The sequence below is a fragment of the Calidris pugnax genome, unplaced genomic scaffold (assembly GCF_001431845.1).
Source record: "Calidris pugnax isolate Ruff unplaced genomic scaffold, ASM143184v1 scaffold31, whole genome shotgun sequence".
Taxonomy (NCBI): domain Eukaryota; kingdom Metazoa; phylum Chordata; class Aves; order Charadriiformes; family Scolopacidae; genus Calidris; species Calidris pugnax.
The window spans coordinates 6,752,767-6,769,872 of NW_015090786.1; the positions used below are offsets into that span (position 1 = coordinate 6,752,767).

Genomic DNA, 17,106 nt, shown 5'->3' on the forward strand with positions numbered 1-17,106 from the left:
TCCTCCAGGTAGGTAAAATCTGCACATTTGCAAATGTGTGTCTGCTTTGCACACCCAAACCCTGGTGTGTGGGCACTGGCCAGTATCTACCTGCATGCAAAGTAGACACACATTTTCACAAACCAAGATGTGTCCTTTTACAGGGAAGCTGGATAAAAACAATGCCAAAAGTAAGGAAAAGTAATACTGTTGCACAAACTAAGGAATTTAGGAAGACGATGCTTAGTAGTGTTTTCCAAGACTGCTTTTAAGGGAATTTCTAATCAGATCTTAACCTGCCTTCAGTAGTTACAAGCCCTGTTGAAATAACTAGGCCAACATCCACAGTAACAAAATGTTTGTGTGCTGAAAACATATATGTAATTTTGTAAAAATTGCCAATTTTAAGTAAGGCACTTTATCTGATTTGTCTGTCAGTAGGAGCACAAAACAAGTGAAGCACATAGATCAAAGGGACAGAAAAATGAAGTGCATCAGGAGAAGTGATAAGGAACTGTGCAAAACAAAGTAGCTTTCTTTTTTCACTTTACATTTCACCTTCTTGCCGCTACATTTTTTCTGCTACAAACTGTCACCTTCTGCTTCCTCGGCTAATATTTTAGATTCATTTTGCATGTCAAAATGGTGCAAGCTACCACACTCACTGGCACGCATTTCCTGACCATCTTATACCCAACATGTATCTTACACCACCATTTGTGTCGGTGTTAATGCAGTAGCTTTACAGCCCCCTGCTTCCAGGGTGAGAAAGAGTTCAAGGAGAAAATAAATAAAATAGTTTCATTCATTTGTTACAATGTGAAGGTGGCATGAGTTCCCTTACATAGAATTTCAATCAAGTCCAGCCACATCCTTAGCTAATTATATTTCTTTTGCCTGCCATTGTGACTCAATTATAAGGCACTTATGAATCTGCATGAAAGTAAAATGAGGACACGGTGCTCAAACGTACTGTTCTGCTTCTTTACCCATTACCAAGGAAGTGACTCAATAATTATATTCAGTTTAAAAAAATGCTTTGAGAAGAAATGTTTTGTGAAAAATTTCAGAAGTACTATTCAGTTATTAAGCTATGTAAAATTATTAATATTAATATTAATATTAATATATTAATATATATTAAATGAGAAAGACCCTTTATTTTGTGATATTGTTTGTTTCTATTTCTTTTTATAGGTTTCCATTTTCAATTTCATTTGTAACATACCCGACAGCTAAGACAAAATACAGTTTACCTTAATGAACTTGCATGCAATTATTCCAGGGCTGTCTCTCACCCAGTGTCACCATGTTACATTGGATGCCATTACAGCTCTGGCTCCTGGACAATGTAAATTCAATACTGCCTTGAACACATGCTGGAGTGTAAAGTACATGATGTGGGAAGTGTCAAGATTTTAGTGGCACCAATTGTATTATAAAAGAGCTGTGGTTTAACTTCTACAAACAGAACCAAGATCAGCAATATACTCATGCAATTACTATCCAGATGAAGCAATATATCACTCAATACTGAACACTTATTTTAGTGTAAAATAAGACAGTTACTACAATAATTTAACACAACAGAGAATGAAACATACTGCAGCCACTTGAAAATGGCATGGCAACGTTGTTTTAAGACCGCACTTAGCAAGAACCAAAAAGTCACCCTTTTGGTTTTTTCAGTATCTGGCTGTAATTTTATAGCCATCTCCTAGTAACTGCACAACTAAAAACCTTGGGTCTTCTTGGTTGTTGCTGGATTACCTTCAGGACCTCTCTGATCCAGACCTTAGACCTCTTCAAGAGAGAGAGTTTGAGTTCAGGTGCTCAGAGTGGTGTGTGATGGACCACAGCTACCCCAGTGAGTCAGCTCTGAGTAGCGTGTAGCTGCCTGCAGCACATCTGGGTCTGCTAGGTTAACGGGACAATCTGAAATCCTGTCGACTCTTTTGAACTATCAAACAGAAGTTTCTACTACAGAGATAAACACCAGCTCAGGATGAAGGGAACAGGAGTAACATCTCCAGCAGCGGCACATCCTGTACCTCGTCCTGCTCAGGCACTCCTGCAAGGCTGACTCAAAGGGAACAGGCTGCCTGCTGAGGGAGCAGCATCACTCTTGTAAGCACCTGGGGATGTCCTCGAAGGTTTTCCAGCCAAACTGCACTGAGTTCATGGGATTAGGCATGACTGCAGTCTAAAGCCTTCCTGCTGCAATGGCCGGAGGCATTTCTTCAAGCACATACTTCAGGTGGTGTGGCTGATGCTCATTTCTGCCTTCAGAGACATCCTTCTTTCCCCCTCCCAGAAAAAAGTGACACTTGCAATGTGCATAAGCTGCAACTTCAACTAAACCCTGATGTCCCACCTAACACAGTTGAAACATTGTCCTTTTTTAGTATTGAGTGACAGGTTGCGATCAATAGACTGGTTTCTCTGACTAACATGTACCTAGTCAAATATTAATGAGCCAGCACACAGAAGCATGAAGTAATCTTTTGTTTTTCATTAAGTGCATAGATTTAAGAGATGTTATTTTACTGTAATGCACAGAATTATGTCATTTCAGCTTAGAGTAATTGTTAATCACATCAAATTGAAATGATCCTTGGTTTTGTTTTAAAGAGCATAGAAGAACAAGAAGTAGAGGAAAAACAGAAGTAGAAATGGAATATGAGACTATAGTGAAAGTGAGTGAAACGTTCCCCTTTTTATCTAGTAATGCTAATGTTGTTTTCATTTTACATGTCAAAACTAAGTCAGGAGTGTCCACAATTTACTGCCTGGTGGTTCTTCTGAAATCTTTGAGCATTTACAGCCCTGATTATTATCTGCTAGCTGCATAACATATGCTGCCACTGGCCATTACATCCTTTTTATATTGGGAAAGCAATTTGCAGCTTCTTCAAATCATACCCCACCCCATTGTCTCCCTGCCTGTTTTGTTGATTGCTGCTTTTGCCCCACCTCAGTGCAGCTGTCAGGGGCTGTGAGTAACAGCATGACTATAAAAGTTTTCTTTCCACAGCCCTTTGGGTCATCAGAATATCCTCTGTTCTCTGCTCACAGTAGCTGCAGTACTCTCAGATCAGAAAAGAAATGTCTCTCTGAAGAGGTGAAGAAGATTGATGCTGGGGGAGGATGTGGGGGTAGGAATTGAGAGCATCTGAATGTGGAGGTACGGGATGGGAAAAGGTGTTGAAAGGAGGAATTCTGGGTACCTCTGAAGATTAAGCTTACCAAGCAGATAAGTGAGGGATTTGTCATCTGGGACACCAGAGTATGGGATAAAGAGAGGATTAACCAGGGCATCAGAGCAGGAGGAAAAATTGGGGGACAAAGAGAAAGAATTTATGAATGTGAATCAGTAAAACAGGATTAGTGCAGCCTAAAGGGGAAGATTTAAACGTATGAGAGTGAGTTTTTCAGGGAGGAGGATGGAAACAGAAGACAACTGGGGAAAGGCAGGCAAAGCCTGGAACAAAGGTGAAAGAAGATGAAAAGAGGTTTTTTTTTTTATTGCTTTATGGAAGGGCTGATGATTAGAACATGCTGATAGAGTGAAGTATTATTTCAGGGGTATCTCTGCTGTCAGGAGACATGATTATGTATAAGCAAACTTCCTGAAACCTCCTGTAAATACAGTCATGCCAGGAGGTCTTGAGTTTTCACTGTCAAAGGAGTAGCAATAAGGCACACACCTTTGTCACTGAACCAGTGAATCCTGCTTGCTTTGTATTTTTATTTAATATTTCACCTTCTGCTGCTTTCTTCTGGAGTGCTTTGATATGCTTTGCTTGTCTGTGAGGCAAGAATAGCTGTGGCTTCTCAGGAAGGACTGTATTTGGTAACAAAATCTGCCTTTCTGCTGCAGTTACCTGGATGCAAAGGATTTTGGTTAATCGCCAGGCAGGCAGTGTTTGCTTTTCAGTGTCCCTGGGCTAAACTCACACACATGTGCAGACATAAAAGGAGCCTTCTCAAGAGAGCTGCAGCTCCTCCTCGCTACGGAACATCCTTCTGTGGCGTTTCACCACCCCCGACAAGGTCTGAACAGTTGTTCTGTAATTCATAGTCCTTCCTAATGACAACCAAGGCTCAGTTTGGGGGACTGCTCCTCTTCCGGCCTGTGTGGTGCTGGTACCAGTCTCAGCAGTGATGCACTTTCAGGAGGAGTGAAGGTGCATGTGGGCTGCGGGCGCTGTTCTGCTCCCAGGCCAGCATCAGTGTGGTGGTTCCTTGTGCTTTTCCCCTGGGTTGTTTTATCAGCCTGTCTAGGGTTGGGCGTTGTGTTTGTTTTTTAAATACTTATCATGTATACTTCTGTGGACACGTACTGCCAAGAAGGGAGAAGCCAACACTGTATGTTTGATCTGTGCCTTGCACAATACAGGCTGTCTTCTATACTTTACTGAAAGGCAAATGCGAAGTAAGTTTGACTCACTTATAAAGGGTTACCATAATCTGTCAGGCTTTTTTGCTGTGAATCGCCTGTCTCTGCCCACATGGACACCAACGTATTCTTCATGTATCTATACATATCATTACATGCTTATGGTTTACTTTAATGTTTTTATTGTTGCAAAATAAGTGATCATTTTTTCAAACACTTGTTAAAAATAACACAGTTCTAAATATTGTTTAGTTCTCTTATTGTGGTAAGGTTAGAGATTAAAATTGCTAGGTGGGGTCTTGATTTTTCGAATGTTGTTTTCCTCTTGGACACAGGCAAGGCAAATAAAAATGTATGTTTCCTGAGCAAAGTAGCTGTGACAAAAGAAAGTGGAGCCCATAATGAATATATTGGCACCTTGACAGTATTCAAAAGAGTGACTTACTGAAGATGGCAAAATTAAATTGGCAATTGCTCACTAGGGAATTGGGATTTCTTTGCTGTTTGTGTTTAAGTGTCATGAGAATATTGATTTATCTTCCTGAGGGGTGTTCTGCCTTCCTTTTCTGAAAAGCATGAGGATAGAGCTGAGCTGCCTTGAAACTCTGTGAACATTTGAAAAACCAGAAGTACTTGTTTTAACTCTGCTCTCACCATACATCACTTATATTTTAAACAACACGAGGCTGACCCTATGTCACCTGCCTGACTGAAATTAAGATATCTTGGGAGAATGGTGGGGACCAGGGCAAATACAGTTGCTACTGCACAGTTAGAAGGAAATCAGACCGCAGAGAAGAACCTCCTGTGGCATCAAGTACCCATGTGTGACACCACTGGAGTCATTCCTTCCTTTGCTTTGTCCTGCTCTCAGGATTTGGCCTCATAGACCATGTAAAGAGAAGGGTATTGAGGGAAGCTATGCATGGTGGAGTTACCATTGTGTGCAGGAAAATTGGAGATTGATTAGCACTGAGTACGCAGGGAGCTCCAAACTGGGGTGAAGGAATCCATCATCCCAAGGTTCACCTCTCTCCAAAGCAAATATGAGAATGATGGGAGGAAATATTTTTCCCCTTTCTGCCCTAAGCTGACAGTGTTGCATCCACAGGCCAAGGCATTTTCAATGCTTTAGGGTACCTGGATAGGAGGAAGGGAGGCTGCACAGAAGGAAAGAATCAAATTTTCTTGCAGGCCATAAAAAAGAATCTCAGCTCTCACTCCCACATAAGAAACCACTGGCTTTGGGCTAAACAAAACTAATGACCTTAGAGAATATTTCTGTGCAGGAGAGGCATATAATCCTTCTAAGCCATGATAAGAGCTGTGCAGAAATCTAGAGAAATTACATAAATTTACAGCTTCATTCAGGAACTCTCTGAATCCACTAGTGACTAAATGTTAGTCATCTGTAAGAGGAACCTCCATTTAGGTAACAGCTACCTTTGTCAACAGCAGAAACCTAAGATAAAATTTTTGAGACAGAAAAAGAGAATGTAGACAATCAAGTCTGGTCTGAACATGCAGCTTAAGAACATGATACAGTTTTTCTGTGGGGGTTCAGCCATATGTAGGTGTTGTATAGAATCAAGCTGGTATTTTTTCTAAACCTGTCTTTTAATAGCACCACCAGAATTCTGTATGGTGCAATGTCAGCCTCCATGTTTAATTACTGTATGGCCTGTGGGAATGATATTGCATGTGGTAACCTCACTTTCTGACAGTTTTATTTCCACAAAGTAAGTGTTAATGCCCAAATAAAACATACGGCGTGGAGCTCATAGGACAAGTTATTTCACAAACTGCTGATACTGAGGTTAGAATTTCTATAAGCTATTAGGGTATAGAATACTCTATAGAATGGTCCTTCTTGTGATTATTTATGTTAGTATATTTAGAAGTACCTGTTTGGATCCGAGTTTTATTCTGCAGGGCGTTATATAGGTCAGTGAGATCTCAGTGTAATATTAAACTCTTAAAATGCTCCTTTCTGCTGAAAATTTTACAGGTTCAGTTTTCAAAGCAGAGATCAGGTTTCAGGAATCAGTATTCCTGACAGGACCAATGGCCTTGGTGGCAATTACATCCTTCCCTGTTCTTTTCGTAATATACCTCATACCACATAGCTTGGATGCTGCTGAAGTTGAGGTGTGATAGATGTACGAGCCTGTAATGCTAAGTAGCATGGAAATTGTAGAAGCTCCTGGGAGCAGTAACTCATTGTCAGTCTTTTTCTCAGGGAATCATTGTAATTCTGAGCAGGGGCTCGCGCTCTCCATGGCATAATGGAATAAATTCTGCAGTAACTTCTCCCCAATTCCATGTCAGTGTTAACGTCTCCTTTTGGCCTGGAGTATCCTTCATTCCCATTTGTATTCAGACAGACACTACTGCGGCTCCCACTTGAAAATACTAATTGGTTGAAAATTAATTCAATTTTTTAAATTACTACTTAGCTTTTTTACTTTTTAAGTGATTTTTTTTATAAGACCAGGGTTAATTTCTTTTAATATCAGCTGCCCTTTAATGCTTGCGACTCCCTCACAAGCAGATTTAGTTCAGTGATATAAATCATGTTTGAGGATTTTACATAAGCCAAGATCCTCTCTATTGGCTGCTGCAGGAATTGATAGTGTGAAAAAGCAATAAGCCTGCTCACAGGTCCAGATCTGATCTTTTATGTGAAATAGGTGTGTGTTTTCCCACCCAATCACCAGTAGAGTAGATAGTACATACTGTAGATATGAATGTTGCCTGCTAGGAAGTAAAGTATTCTGTGCCCTTCTGAATTCCTCTTTGAAAAGTTTTCTGGGCAAGTAAGCAAGCCTCACCACCCAGTCTTTCCAGGCTGATCATCTGTTATAGGTGCCCACCACAACAGTGTCCATTTTCATGTCCAATTCTGTCATTACCCAGAGCCTTTCAGCTGGCCCCTCTCTTACAATACACTGGAAATCAGGAAGAAAAATAAAATTGATAAATACCTCACCACAGAACCTTTTTGTACCTGTCCTCCCTGAACAAACGGTCTTGTGTGTGAATGTGTTAGTAACATGAATTTTTATGCAAAATATGTTTTTATGCAAGTGAGGTCATTATTTTTGATTACTTAAAAATAATCAGATGCCTTCCTTTTTTCCATTTTGTGAGTACATGCATCCGCAAGCACACAGACATGTCATAAGAGGATTGACTCAATATTCACCCTCGTTTCCCTCCTATTTACTCATAAATACCATTTATGAGTATTAGTAAGAGCACTTTTCTGATAAACATGCATATAATAGAGAACATATTTTAGTGTCTTAAGAAAGTCACATATCGAGTGCAGGATACTGACATTAGGAAATCTCACAGTGGCTGGGCTGAATGTTAAAGGGGATAGCTGGTTTTGTGCACAGAAGTGTAATCTGCTATTGTCAAAGGATAAAAGAAGCTGTATTAAACAGAAAGTTGACTGCCCAGCGCTCTGCCTTTTCTTATTTAAAAGTCCAATTAAGCACAGGACAGAGGAGACAGTGAGGTGGAACAGCTCTGTCACTGCTGGTGCAGCAGGCAGGGAAGACTGGCAGCGAGCTGCTGCAGTTTGTCTGACTTTAAAGAAGCATCGCTCTCAGGTACGATTACCTCCGTCAGGCGCGCTTTTCAACACAGACCATTTCAGCTGCTTTTTTTTCTAATTTCTATGGCAAGAAGACACCATTCCCAAGATCTGTTTGAATCAGCTGAATGTTATCTTTGACTCCCCATTCATGCTGCAGGCACAGAGGATTTGGTGGAAAACACCTACCAATTAATGGCTGCACTTGAAAAAAATCGCGCTTGCCATCATCGGTGCTCTGAGGGCAGCGGCTGCAGGCGGCAGCTGTGACTGATGTGCAGTCCATGCTGTGTGCCTCTGACAGATGCCAGCGTGAGCCAGCTATAATGGTACAAATGCCAAATTGCAGTTTCAGTGTATCAGTGAAGCAAAATACAACCAGAGAAGAGAAATTCAGTTGTCCTCAGATCTGTTCTGCACAGAGAGTAAGATTTAAAAAGGTGGATTGAAGCCTTCTTTGAGAGCCTAGAGCCATAACAGCAGGAGAGAGAAACTAAAAATGGTGTCTTCTCCTGATGTATAGACCAGATGTTCCTCTGCAACCAGCCTCCCTCTCACTTCTAAAAGACTAGCTAAGCTATTTAAATTTCCCATCCACATTTACCTTGCATTTGCAAATGATCCCATGCAGAATCTTCTTAATCAGCTATCCTTCAGGTTATATATGTCGCTCTCCTTCTTTGCATTAATCACTGGAGTTCTTTTCTTTTTTGTTAGAAAACAGTCGTAGCATACGATCGGAAAATGAATGCACTGAAAATGCAACACTGCAAATTAAACACGTGGGTAACGGCTTGTGGCTTCAGTAGTCTGTGTTAGCATGTGATGAGAGAGAACAGTAAACTGAGAAAGAGTTCTCCTGTGAATTCAGTGCCCCCATTATCTCTCCTCCTTTATCCGAAGGGCTGAGGAAACCTTTTTTGTTAGCCAAGGCAGCTTGGTGCTTCGGCTTAATTTTCATTGCATAATTTTAAATACAGATCCTGTCTACAGTGCTGCAATTAATGGATAGCCTAAAGACTTACTATTTCAAACTAATTGATATGTAAGAAAGTTTAAATAACATAAGTGATAAGAAATTTGTAGGAATAACTTCTGTAACTAACTCAGAATAATCCTTTTACTGTTACATAGAGTAGCAGATGACTTAATTATTCACTCACCATCACTAAGTTTAATGCTTGTCTGTATTTCTATAGTTCTAAATACATTTCCATGAGATAGGGAAATTATGACATTTTATAGTCGTCGTTCTAAAAGGTTTTTTTGCAAGTTAATAATCTCATTAATTTCTGATACTTGTCTACCATCATTTGGAATACTCCCAAAATTCAAGATAAATTTCTGTTATCTTGTACAAAAATGTGTACTCTGTGCATATTTTAAATAGAGCTTTAAAACAATCAACCAACATTTATAAAGTATTATTTTGCTTCCTAAAATAACTTGATCACTTATAAAAGGCCTTTATTTTTGTAGTGTTCATTAAACTTATCTTCAACTAGATTGTGATCAGAATTGGCATCAGAGACTACACTCTAAAGTTGTAAGACCTCTCGAGAACTTTTTAATGCTTTTGGAACATGTCGAGTACTGAAGTAATAATAAAACACTGATAGAGCATTAAAAAGATAAGTTCTTATAATGGATGGAGGTTTTGTTCTACTACCAATTTTATTTTTTTTTTTCTTAAAGAAGGTTTTGCATGGTACAAAACCTTTCCAAGATAGAAGCTACCAATACTGATACATGTAAATTAAATCAGATTAAAAACAAATCAGAGCTCTAAGGAGATCAAGTTATACATTTTGATGGCCTGCCTCTCAGTGGAAAAAAAAGCAAAGGACTTAGTGAAGTTCCATGAGATTTGTCTCAGTTCAGGCTTGACCCTTTGGTGAACTAAACTTGGATGAACTGTATTAGCTTCAGAAGGAGAGAAGCCAGGGACCAAATCCAGCACACACTGATGTCAGTACAAAGCTCACTCTTCCTGTAGTAGGCTTGAGACCTGGATGAGGCCCCAGTGTGAACTCCCCATGCTGTGGCCCACTGAGATCAGTGGGGAAGGAACTGCAGTAGTTTTAAGTTGTAGTATCTCTTATTTTCCTGCCTCTGCTGGCTTTTAGGGAATTTGCATATCCCTTTTCCTAGCAACAGGAAGGTCTGACCACAAAACCCAACTCTGCTATTGGTAATATGATGAAGAGATTTGTTCAAGAGGACTTTAAGATGTCCAGCTCCACAGCAAGCTGAAGACTGTACCATAGTGCAGACTTAGACACACAAGCACTGTGACACGCCTGTTTTCTGTCACCATAGCTCCCTGAACATATTCCACCACACCTGAGAAGAGCTGACCTTAGGATCTGTGCTGGCTGGTTGGGCTGCAGCACGCTCAGGGTGGTAGTCCTTTACCCATATTAAGCATTAAGAGAGCAAAATGCCTTCAGAGGTTTCCCTTCATCATGGACCTCAGAAGAGAAACCCACATCAGGTTGTACACAAAGAGACAGAAGGGCAGGCAGGTCTGGGCATGAGAATGGCATCTGACATTCTCTGTGGGAATTTGTTCTCTCTACCTGTCTGTTGAAGCAAGCTTGGATTTTAAGCAGCAACCTGGTCCTGTTTCCTAGGCTCTTTCGTGCTTTGCAGTTTCCCTAAATTGCTAAGACTAGACAGTTGAAAATCATGAACCTCTGCAAAACCTGCAAAAAACAAACCTTTTGCACTTCTTTATGAGTCAGATTACCTCCTGATCTCTGCTGGGGAAGAAGTATGCACTTCATACCATTTTGTGCCAGTGGTTCCTTCATTTGACCTGGTTAGTTTGTGCTTGTTGCCAGTGCTCCAGATTCAAAACCCATCAAAGTCAATTACAGTTTTCTTGTGGACTTAAGTGAGCTTTGGGTGTGCCCTTTAACAGGCAGAGTTCAAGCTACTCTGCACAGCAAAGCTTGTCTTGTTTATTTAGCTTTATGAAGTTACCTTATATGTCAATTTTTGCATTGCAGGATGCTTGCTGAACATCACTGAAGTAAGGTTTTGTGCATGGTTCATTTAAACTTGATGGGTAATTAGAAAGTTGCCCAAGTTTGCAGTAGTCAGCGTTAATATGACCTTTGGAAACAATGTTTAAATAAAAAACAACTGAACTGAAATACTAATCCCTTGAACTTAATCATGAGGATGGCTCCATTAACCTCCCATTTCATAGTACTACTTAATCCAGTAATAGCAGTACAGAGAAGAAGAGGAGGGGGTTTTTTTCCTTTTAAGTTCACTGTAGTATTGGGAAGTAAAACCCTTCAGGCTATTTTTAATGAGGTTGAACCTCTGGGCAGTGCCATTCTTACATTAAGCTATGAAGTTTTTAAAGAGTCGCAGTTAAAATTCCACACTAATTTTGCTCCTTAAGTCAAAAAACCAAAAGGGTATTGTGTAATACAACACGAAACAACAAGAAGGGGTAGATACATGGATGGAATAAAGGTGGAAATAGAGAGATGTGAAGATAGTAATAATATATAAAGACAGAGCAGCCATAAACAGTATCACAGTCTGTGTCCTTAGTAGCAATGATACATCTCCATTTGATGTTCATTATACAATAATGAACATATACATCAATATAGAAATTTGAATCGAGTCCCAGATTTTTGTCATTGTTAAACTCAGCCTCAAAACTTTCCTGGCACTTGGAAGTACAATGGCCAAAATACTGAACCATCATTTCTGGAATTGAGAAAATGAGGGACAGTAGCTCTGTCTCTGCTGTTAAACTTCTGCCAGGTTTTTTCATTAGCTTGTTATGTTAGAAAATAATGGGTCGGTCACTAAATTGACTCATCTTTCCTAACAATAAAGAGGAAGCCAGATTGATGTTGTTAATGACTTGGGAAATATTTTGGAATAGCCTTCGTTGTTAGAAGGGATTATAGAACTGCAACTACTTGAAAAGATTTTCAAAGAAACTTCTAAGGCTTTGATCTTGATTCAGAGAGTGCTTGCTTTCTAGTCTAAAAACATTAATTTTTAACGGGATATTAACAGAAGGACTGACTGCTCACTAATTTTCCAAGCAGACTTTTCAATGAGGCTCCATCCTGCAGAGTCTTTCTGATGTGAAGCTGTATAGTCAGTGCAAGGTGAACTTCAAAGTGCAGCATAAGGCTTTATCACTGTCATTATTTTTTGAACTACTGATGGCTTTCTTCTAAACCTCCATACAATTCCCTGACAATTATCAATGACGTGGAAATTATAGTGAGCATGTACCTTAAGAAACATGCTGTCTCAAGATACACTGACTTCAGTGTATGTTAGGAGCTCTTATTACTCAAAACAGGCTTGAGAGTCTGGGCTGAGCAGGAAGGGCAGAGTGGGATATCACAGTGAAAGAAGGTGCCAGACTTAATCACAGGATGACTCTGTTCCTTTTCCATTGAGTGATGCCACTAGAGACAGACAGAGAAATAGGTTATTTATTTCCTTTTCATCGTCATATTTGAGAAGAAATCTCTTTGCTTGGAGGGAATATTCTGCAATACTGATGGCACCTGTTAGAGATGTCCTGCCAAGAGTCAGACACAGGTGACACTATAATTATCTATTAGCAAGGTGGATGAGAGACTGAAAAACACTTTGTTAAACTGTATTCAGAGTTCCTTTTAGGCAAGGATTCAAAAGCTGTGGTGGGAGTTTTACCACATTTTTTTCAGATCTGTACTTCATCAGCTCCTGGGCCTTTACACAGGAGGCCTTAAGCACCTGAAGCTTTTATTTCTTGTCTCTGCCCTCTTTCAGTAATAGCCAGAATCTCTTCCTCTGCAGGACAGCACCACTTTTAGGCAAAACACAATTTACATAAGTGGCCCCATGGATTCCAGGGCCCCCTGGAGACATCCTGCTCAGCTGCTGTGGTGCTGCGCAGCTCTAAGAGTCCCGCCTTCTCTGGTCCACCCGGGATTTGAAGTATTTCTGGAATATATTGTTGCTGTTATAACCTCAGGATGTCACTTAAAAGGAGTTTCCAAGGGACTGTTTTGACCTCTTGAGCTGAGAGTTACAATACTGCCACTCTTCCAAGGCCTGTGCTGTTGGACAGTCAGCTGCCTGTTTGCAGGGTGCCTTGGAGGCATCGTGGAAGTGAAAAAAATCACTCATTAGAAGGTGCACTGATTTTTTTAATTGGTTGTTTTGAAGACAGTATCCAAAATGTGGACGGCACTTTGTAAAAGGACCAGTTAAGAAGCTCTATTTGAGCTATGTCACTGGAGTTATTTATCCTGGATCCACCCCAATAAACTAAGGCCAGTATCTGATGATAGATGAGACTTCAGTGGAGTTTCTCTGGATTTACTGCATTGAAACTGAGCAGATTCTCTTTTGCTTACAGTGAAGCTAACTTTCTCCAGTGATAATGAAAAAGAGCAGAATCTAGTCTTAAAATGTTATACATGCTCATGGAAAGGCGATTTTTTTCCCATTCATACCAGCTCAAATTATCCTTATTCGTATGCATCATGAGATGCATAGGTCACGTATTTATAGAATCATCAGAAAAACAGTTGACAGCTTAAGAAAGCATTTTATCCACAAAAGGAAACAATTACACAAAATAGTCTTCAGAAAGCAGAGTGATTCCAAGTATACAGCTTACAAGGCACAGAACAGGGCTTTGCATGAGAATAAACTGCTGTACTGATGAAGAAATGGGAAACAAAAGTTATTGTGAAGAAAATCCTCCCATAGAATTCAGTACAAAGCTCTCTCTTTAAAGAAAATGCAAGAGATCTGAAATTACTACTAATGATACAACTGCCAGTAGGAAAAAATCAACAGTTTAGGCTTTTGCTGTAAGGAGCTTCTCTAACTTAAAAGTTTTCAGCAGAGGTACAGTAGAGGCATATGTATATATAATATATGTATAACCTGGGCAACGCTGATGGGCATCTCATCACTTAAAAATTTATTTGTTAATTAGCTCTTGGAATAGATGCTGGTTTATTATGCAGAAAAAATATACAAGTTTATGAGAGTGTTAAAATCTAGGAGCCCAGGTCCCAGGTTTCCTCATACTCCCATTGGTTTAATTGAGGTTGCAGTTAATAAAGGTGGAGACACATATTGATGAAGGCCCTAAGGTTACAGTCTAATGCCTTGAGACAGCAGATATTAAAGGACTCATTGACATGGGGACTTGTTGTACATTAGGGAGGCATAGCAAATCACCTTTGCTTTAATAGGAAAAGATGTGAAGCTGAAACGTGGAAGATAACAGGGGGAGTCAAAGGAGGAGTATATGAATAAGGGAATATAACTTAGTACACAGTTTCTAGACTGCTTGGGTTGTGACATGCTTCATGTGTTACAGTGATGTTTTCAAGCCCATCTTGGGGCGATTTCTGGAGAGCATGTGGACTGTGCAACCTGTTGACGTAGGAAGGCAGGGATGACAGTAGTGGATCAGTCAAAAATACAACTCCTGCACAAGCGCCCCTGGTTTGAGGAACAGCATGGAGACCTTGCAGGTTGGAATATCAGCTTGGTGTTTTACACCTTGTGTGAAGGACTAGGGGAACTTCATCTGGGAGACAAAGGGTGTGGGATGGGGCTGGTGGAGAGAAAGTCCTGGATTTGGTGTCTCTCATGTGTGTCACGGTCTGAAAAGTAACCATTATTTGAAAATGCAGTGACAGGCATGCATCGAGACCGAGATGTCCTCGTCTGAGGACAGGAATTGTTAATGGGAGCTTTCCAGTCAGTGTAAAAGCATTTCCCACTCTGGCTGTCATTTACCTAGTTCAGTGCTGTTCCCTGCGCCATCTCTGATACCGAGTGTCCTTAGATTTCCTGTAATGATTCCACAGTCCAGTATCTTATGAACCTGAACAGTTTAATTTCCCGCTTGGCTATATTGTCTAGGGGTAGCTACGTTAAGACCAAATGTTAACACGGTGGCATGTTCCTTTTTGCACTTGCTTGCAGTCACTGGGAGAAACAGAAAAAGAGAGCACATAGGTGCTCTCTGCACACAAAGAGATGCTAACTCCTTTCCCAGGCCTGGATAACAGCTTCCCAAGAAACCATATTTCCCAGCTGCTTTCTTTGGGCCATTCTTCCACATGGCAGAGCTTTTGGAAAGAGGAATACCAGGTTCTCCTCAAACCCATCACCCTCTCCTCAAGTCACCGTCTTCTGCAGCCCACCCCAGCAGGCTGAGTGCTGCAGAGGGACCGTGGCCATGAGGTGCAAGGACAACTAAGCAGTGGTTACTCCTTTGCCTTCCCAGCAGAAATCTGCTTAGTGGAAAGAATAACACGGTCCTTAATAAGAAACTCCTTCTGTTTCCAATTAAACAAAAATTGCTGCCTATAAATCACTTGATCCCTGAGCTCTGTTCCTCAATTTCACTCTCCCTGTTATTGAGCCTCCATCTGCTTTTAACAATTCTCGCTACTCCTATGTCTTTTAATGCTGTATCCCTCCAGAATGACTTTCTAATTAAGTAAGCTCTGAAAATGAAAAGCAGCAGAACAGCAGCTTGCTTGCTCTCTGTACCCTTAATATGGGAGTCCTCTATGTGCTATTTTGGAAGCTAAATTGAGGTCGCTGACATTATGCATATTTGTTGTCTGATGCAGTCTTAAAAGCCCCCAAATTCAAAATTATCATTAGGCACATGGGTCAAACATTTGCAGGAAGAAAAATCACTGTTTGGACCTTTAGCAGATTTAGAGAAACAGGGGAGGAGTGAGAAAGGGGCCACAATCACAGATGAGTATTTCTGTTGCAGTAAGCTTTCAGTGACCAGTGAGAAGATCGGTGTCACTGGTGTTAAGACAATAAACACTTCCAATAAAATGGGAAAAGGAAAATGCGAGCTCTGCTAAACAGAAATATCCTGTAGAGGTTGCAGTCCCCCTTTTGGTACGAATCGTGTAGTAACCAGTTACTGCCTCTTGTTGAAATACATTCTGGTGAAATTGCACAGAAGCAATGAATGCAGTTGGTTTTCTCATCAGAAAAACAAAAAGAACAGGTAGTGTTTATAGGGAATTAAATAATATACTGCACATGGGTAGTGCCATGGTAATTATGGATACAAATTAGTAACCCACTACAACTGGTGAGTAAATACAATAACCAAATACCAAAAAAAGGTCACTATTTTGATATTTTGCTGCCCTCTGCTTCAAGGGGAAATAATGCAACTTACAGATTTTTCACATTTGGATTCACATCTCAAATATTGTTAAAAACTTGAGAAAAAAGAGTTTGCTGTTGGAAATGTCAAACATTGTTGGAGGTACCAAACTGTTTAGTCCCCTGAGTCCACTTTTACGTGGATCATTGAGCCAGGATTTTTTAGAGTATTTTTCATTCATATTCTCTGCATCATTCAGAGCAAAACTGAGTGTGATCAGGGAAACAAAGTATTTATGAATCATGGAAAATGGAATATATTTGAAAGGAGGGATAAAAAATCCTATGAAACTCAAAAAAACTGGCCTTACAGAAAAATTGCAAGTGGAATCGAAAATCTGAGACTTAAAAAAGTTTGAGTCATATCAAATTTTTGCAGTGAAAGAACTTAATGAAAACAAATACGGCTGTAATGAGTGTTTTTCATTCAACAAAACTGCATTTTGGTGGGGTTTTTTTTCACTAAAATTTGTAACCAGTTGTATTCCATACAGAACTTTATCAAAACATTTTTGCTTGAAGTGTAATTCTTTAGATACTTTTTAAGTAGTGACCCTTGCATTATTTTTGAGTTGAAAATACATTTTAAAAAAAGATGTGAGTTGGAATGAATCCCAGTCCATGTGGAAGTGGGTTGGTTTTGCATCAGAGAATTGCTTTTGGCATGGGATCTTATATCAGGAGAATGATGCTGACCAGGATGTGATGGTCACACCACTGTGCAGTATCTCAAGTTGTATGGGGAAGGAAGAGAGGAGAAAATTGTTTGAAAACCACTTTCATGACTAACTTCCGAAACGCCGTGTTTAAGGTACGATGGGAAGGAGCAGCAGTGTTCACATTAACAGCTTCAAAGGTGTTGCTGTGGCAGGAAGGGAGACGGGTTGGATATGGTTTCCCCCCCGATTTCCCTTTCCCTTGG

The 17,106-nt window shown here is 40.2% G+C and overlaps 1 protein-coding gene across 4 annotated transcripts in view; it reads left to right on the forward strand.

Moving 5' to 3' along the window:
- The window catches only part of PLCB1 (phospholipase C beta 1), a 289,951-nt gene that overhangs the window by 267,437 nt on the left and 5,408 nt on the right, over positions 1–17,106 (forward strand). For 2 of the 4 annotated variants that reach the window (XM_014966418.1, XM_014966417.1), the window contains exon 30: positions 2,611–2,675. The exons of the other annotated variants lie outside the window; for them this stretch is intronic. In XM_014966418.1, the coding sequence (XP_014821904.1) occupies positions 2,611–2,649 (39 nt within the window). In that variant the 3' untranslated portion in view covers positions 2,650–2,675. The remainder of the gene's footprint in view (positions 1–2,610; positions 2,676–17,106) is intronic. 4 annotated transcript variants of the gene reach the window in all.